This window comes from Natrix helvetica (genome assembly GCF_964273705.1).
Source record: "Natrix helvetica genome assembly, chromosome: 3".
NCBI classification, from domain to species: domain Eukaryota; kingdom Metazoa; phylum Chordata; class Lepidosauria; order Squamata; family Natricidae; genus Natrix; species Natrix helvetica.
In genome coordinates, this window is record NC_138549.1 from 45,846,751 (window position 1) to 45,852,750 (window position 6,000).

General features: G+C 38.6%; 1 protein-coding gene across 9 annotated transcripts in view; it reads left to right on the top strand.

Moving 5' to 3' along the window:
• Positions 1 to 5,595, top strand: part of FRMPD4 (FERM and PDZ domain containing 4) — a 570,850-nt gene extending 565,255 nt beyond the window's left edge. For 8 of the 9 annotated variants that reach the window (XM_081946813.1, XM_081946814.1, XM_081946810.1 and 5 more), the window contains one exon: positions 1,758 to 5,595. In XM_081946813.1, the coding sequence (XP_081802939.1) occupies positions 1,758 to 3,073 (1,316 nt within the window). In that variant the 3' untranslated portion in view covers positions 3,074 to 5,595. Of the gene's footprint in view, positions 1 to 1,752 lie in introns of all 9 variants that reach the window. The other variant, XM_081946816.1, reaches the window with a different exon arrangement.
• The last annotated feature ends 405 nt before the right edge of the window (positions 5,596 to 6,000 follow it).

Below are 6,000 nucleotides of genomic sequence, written 5' to 3' on the forward strand. Positions count from 1 at the left end.
AACAAACAGTAGGATTACATATGGCTAGCATGCCCCCTTAAAATGTCTCTTTATTTGAGCAGGTAGAACAAATGGCCAAAATATTATTTGGAATCAATTTTATTAAAGATAAAAAAGAAACTGTGGCTACTCAAATGCCTTGATACTCCCTTGAACTCTAGATGCTTAAATGTTCAGAACAATTGTAAGTGGATGAAATCAGGTAAATTTCTGAACACAAACTTTTTGTAAATTATGGTAATAAAACAAAGCTATTCAAATTCTGTTATTGAAGAGACATATTTTCATAAATACCAGACTGCATTTAAAGGAAGACGTTTAGGCACCCTGAGTCAAATTGTGTTTTTAGTTAATCCTCAACTGACAGAAGGTGACCTAACCGTCAGTGATTCAAATAAATCTGAACGCATACCTATGATTTATCAGCACTTATTTTTTTTAATTGAAAAACAACTGGCACCCACGGCCTGCATACCCCAAGGCAACTACTACCCCTATCTTAACCATATTTACATTACTGAGTGATATTCTACAACAGTGATGGCAAACCTTTTCTGCACCGAATGCCAAAAAGGGAGAGCATGCACATGCTCATCAGGAACGCAACCCATGCGCGTGCCGGGAAATGAATTTCTGGTTTCCGGCACACACACTTCCGGTTTCCGGTAGGCATGCATGTGTGATGATGAGCTGGCCGGCATGCATGTGCACACCAGAAAACGGAAAGCCAGCTCTTCGGTTTCCGGCACTGCTGCTTGCGCGAATGTCAGTTGATTGGCGCATGTGCACCAGAAACCCAGGAGAGAAACAGGGGACGCCGCACTTGACAGGTGACATGGCTCTGTGTACCACTTCGGGCACTCGTGCCATAGGTTCGCCATCATGGTTCTAGAAGGTTAAGAAAGCTCTTTATAGCTTAGAGGTGCATTTTTGTTGTTCAGTTCAATTTTCAAGACTTAAGCGGGGAGAACAATAAGCAGAATGGTGAGGCTGATATATGTGGCCCTTTGGTGCTTTTTTGAAAGCTGTGGGTTTGATTTTAGAAAATCAGACAAGCTGGAAAAAAAATACACCAAATTTCAGCATTTTCCAATTAATTTGGCTAGTGTTGTGAGAAGGTCCACACCAAAGAGTGTGTAAATGACTGCCTGTCTAATAGTATCCCGACGAGAGTCCACATACTGATTAGAATTTAAGAATTTATTTCCTGAGTAAGATCAAAGGTCTTTGGTCTTTAGCATTGTATTTCGAATAACTATCAACTTGCTGCCTCTAAGAAGATCACAAACCAAACACAAAAGCCAAAAAACAAAACAAAACACTATTTCTTGATGCTATTTGCTTGTATGGTATCAAGAATGAGAAATCTTGTGTTGAGTAGAGCTGCATTTATTCAGAGGGGAGCAAGGACTAAGGTTATATGAAGATACCACATAGAATATGCATACCCTTCAATAGAAATAGACTAGGCATACTATTCAAATTCCGAAGTCGAGAAAAAGTCCAGTTTTTATATGATGCTTGTCAGCAGGACTGATTTAACAGTTTTGATTTTTCTAATGATCTCGTCAAAAAGAGCTATATCTGAATATGTTTATTATGCTTATGGTACAACATTTATTCATACTATTAAGTATTAATAAAGCTATTAATCCTTAATAAAACAAATACCATAAAACTGAAGTGTTTAGACGTGAAATTGTTTTGTGTTAAGATTCTTAATAATTCTCCCTGTACTTCTACTACCCCTAGTGTAGCTTTCACAGAACCTGTGCGTGAAAGACAAGGAGGCACACCTTCAGCTTTTCCTAGACAGCCCAGAGCTGGTTCCATCCTGCTATCATCCTACATTCACTCAGAATCAAAGGTGCCAAGTCAAAACCAAGACTCTTTTGATGTTCCCAAAGTCAACCTGTCAGGTGGGGTAGCAGTCAGTTTATGGCCATATGATACAATCGGAGGAAGCCTCAGAATGCCACAGAAGAAGAAAGTTTTGCGGCGCAGCAGCAGCATCACTGCAGAAACTACAGGCATTGAGATGTTTCTTGGGAAGGAGAAAGCTGCCGTCAGTGTATTATGTTCAGAGATTTCTGAAACATCTGACTCAAAATTAGAAAAAAGAGGAGGGCTTCCTCTGGGCAAAAAGCTATCCAAAAGTTATTCCCAAAGTTCCATGAACATCAGCATGAACAGTAGAAGATCTTTTTTCTTGAATGCTGTCCAAAAGGAGCCCAAGCAATACAGAACGTTACCATTACGAAAACGAGACGTGAGCAACTGGAAATGCCGCAGCCCTTTTAGCTCTTGTTTTCTAACGACGGGGAATGCTGATGACGACGATGAAATTGAATATGCAGGCAGCACTCAGCTCTCCTGTCTCTGTCAACCAGAGATGCAGTGTGCATTAGAAGAATTAACTACTCAGACTTCTTCCACTGAAAATGAGGAACACAAGGGGAAAGGTGTAGAGGCCCCCAGAGAAGCAGGAGACAGTCAAGAAGGCAAAAGCAGAAGTCAGCCAGATCTCAATAACATGTCCTTTGATGCACAAATTGCAAGACTCAGTGCCATGAAAGAGAAGAATTATGCAGTGCCTGATGGATTTCTTGCAGCACAAAAGGATGCCAATGAGCTACTCTGTTTGGTCCGGTCAAGTGTGGGCAAGAAGGAGGATCATCCAGAAACACATGACCTTAAACTTTCTCAGTACAAACAACTGTTATCTGTAGAATCACAACAGTTGGGAAGTGCCTGCAGGAAAATGGCCATGGCTGAAAAAAGCCCAGAGGAAATGCTTCTAGCAATGACTTCAAGCTTTCAAGTTCTCTGTTGCTTAACAGAAGCCTGCATGCGTTTAGTTAAAATCATGAACTCTGAAGCACAGCAGGAGGAGATTATACTGAAAGTAGATGAGGTTGTAATCAACTACATTTCTCTTCTAAAGGCTGCTGAAGCAGTGAGTGGAAAGAGTTCGAGTAACTCTAGCATGAAACTTTTGGCTTGTCATTCGACCACCATGGCCACTATTGTAAGCACACTAACACGTTCTCTTAAAACGCTTTTAAATAAATAAACAGAAGTCACTTCATAATCTATCTCTGCAAAGCCATACATTTAAGAACTCTTTTGTTTACTATGGAAAAACTAAAATTAACAACATGCCTCTCTATATATATTTTGTTATTTTATATGAAGTAGATAAGTGACTATACACACACACACACACACACACACACATACTGATAAACCTTAGGCCATTTATATCCTGCTTCATTCATGTTTTTCATATGTGAAAAACAGCATATGTATGTGTGTATATACATACATACATACATACATACATACATACATACATACACATACATACATATATACATACACATACACTCACCTGAGTATGTGGGTGTTTATATAATTACTTCCTTTTACTTTCCTGGTTTATACTTAGAAACCATAACATTTACAGTTAGAACTAAAAAAATGAAATCATAATGTATATAACAGTATTTAATATTTGAAGTATAATTTTTAATAGTAAAACACATTTTACACTTCAGAGACTATTACAATTTATTAGAAATCAGCCACACATAAAGTTCTACCAATACACAGACACAATAAATCTTTTGTTCACATTGCTTGCTTGATGCATCTGTTTATGTTATAATTTATTTATTTTGTTAACTTTTGATTAATTTTTTAAAAGTCCTGAAATACCTCTTGCAAATATTAATACAGGCCCAGAATTCATCAATATTGTATTTCCCCAAAAATAAGAGCCAATCTTATTTTCTTTTGGGCTCTAAAATAAGCACTAGGGCTTATTTGGGGGGGGGATATTTTCTTATTTGTTTTGAGTGCCGTTGCCACAAGGCGGGGAGGTGGAGCTGCCCACACACCACACACCAGCTTACCTCGGTGCCTCTGCAGCCAGGCCAGCCATGCACTGAAACCTGTCTCGCCTCGTGGCTGTGGCACTGGCACATCACTCAATCTCCCCTATCATTGCGGCCGCAAGCAAGCAGAAGAAGTGGGCTAGCGAACATGCGGGGTCTTGCTGGACAGAGCTATCGGAGGGCAGTGCAGGGCAGTTTCTGGGAGGGGATGGCTTGGCTCTGGGAGCCCTGAGGTAAGCCAGTGTGTGTTTGGGGCAGCTCCATCAGCTCTTGCCTCACCTCATCTCGTCTTGGCACCACAGGTAACCAGAATGGGCAAGCGGTCGGCTGTGCAGGCGCTTAAATAAAGTATATTTTAGGGCGAGGGCTTTATTGGGCACAGAAAACATGCTAAGGCTTTTTTTTTGATGGGTCTTATTTTTGGGGAAACACAGTAAAATATAATTTACAGATGTTCAAGACTGCAAAATTTCAGGAACATCTACAAAACAAAATTGTATCTAGATCCTTCTCATGCTTGAAAGAAACACCTTTCCACAATATCCAAACAGGCTAGAAGTAAACCTGTGGTTGCAGAAAGTCATTGCCCTTTAGACAGTGAACCTTTCTTCCTGATCTGGATCCCTTTCAAAATATGATATAAAACAGGTACAAATGCAAATGTGTGGGGTGTCAAAAGAGTTTCCTTCACTGTTTTTCTGGGCAGTAAGTTCTGTCTTGTTTTGCAGCCATTTTTCCATATTATTTTATCCCTGGCTCTTTTGACAATGCTTGAAGCAGTTACCCAAAACTATTTTGAAAAGCATTGCAATACTGGGCTAATGGGCTATAACAGTTGGGGAGGGAACACTGTTTTGTTTGATACAGAATGACCATGCACGCTGGGGCTGCTGTGAATTTATTTCTGAACACTCAAATTTCTCATCTCTTCTATAAAGATATGATGATTCACTCACCAAAGAGCTGAAGCCATATATAGGTTGACAAAGACCATACAATAGTTGGCCATGCTTCTTTAGAGAGGATGAATACATTTCTAAAAGATCCTTGACTGTTTTTTCTCTCCTCTTCAAGGTAATAAAAGCAGGGAACTAATTGGGAATTCATCTTTTACCGATGATGAAAGAGAGATAGCCACAGATTTGGGGGTATCTCCTGGAGTTTTGGGGTCATATAAATTTTTGAAGCCAGAGATCATGACAACTAATATATTATGAAATTATTGATTAGATACAGGATAACTAGGGACATTTATGGTACAACTTGTGCTTATGGATTTATATCAGGTTTCTTTATCTGTTATTTTAGTCTGTATTTCTCCAGACAGCTCAAGATGTCAACCTAATTTCCCTCTTGCATCCTTGAAACAAAGCTTAGGCTCAACATGAGAGACTGTCCCAAGGGTTTTATGATTGTTGGGTAATTATATGGCTAATTGCTATTCTTCTATTATTAAAGTACTTGTGAGAATTGGATTCCACCACAGTATGTGTTTACTAGAACTGCAGATTAAAACATTCATTATAATGCTGCCCATTGCTAACCATAGTTTGATCTGTAACCAAGTTTTCTTTACCTGTGGTTTATAGAATAAACCAAAATTGCCTGTATTTGCTATCACTGTAATCTATAAACTATAGTTTACAAATCAAGTGAATCACACAACATGCTATCAAAATAAAATAAAATACATTTTCATTCAGATAAAAAAATTTCATACATTTGTCAGTCAATATTCAATACAGCAAAAAAAAATCTACTAGCATTTTTTCTACTTGGAGCCTAAACACATAAATTATGATCCATCTATGTATGCATAGTGCTCACCCAGACGTTAACAATTATGTCAATCAGCAATTTGTGAAGAAATGATGTATATGAGAGACAATCTTCAACTATTCCATTTCTCTGAGCTGTTCAGCACCCTGCATGTAATAGGACTAAATTACGACCATTTCAGCTTTTAAGTAGGCTTAGGAAATACAAAAAGCCTCTGTTTGCGTGTATAGTTCTATCTCCTAGTAGAGATAAATGTGAAGCAATCTGCAGGTGGCACCTAATAAGATGAGCACAATTTTACTGAAGATATTTCATTTATTTCAGT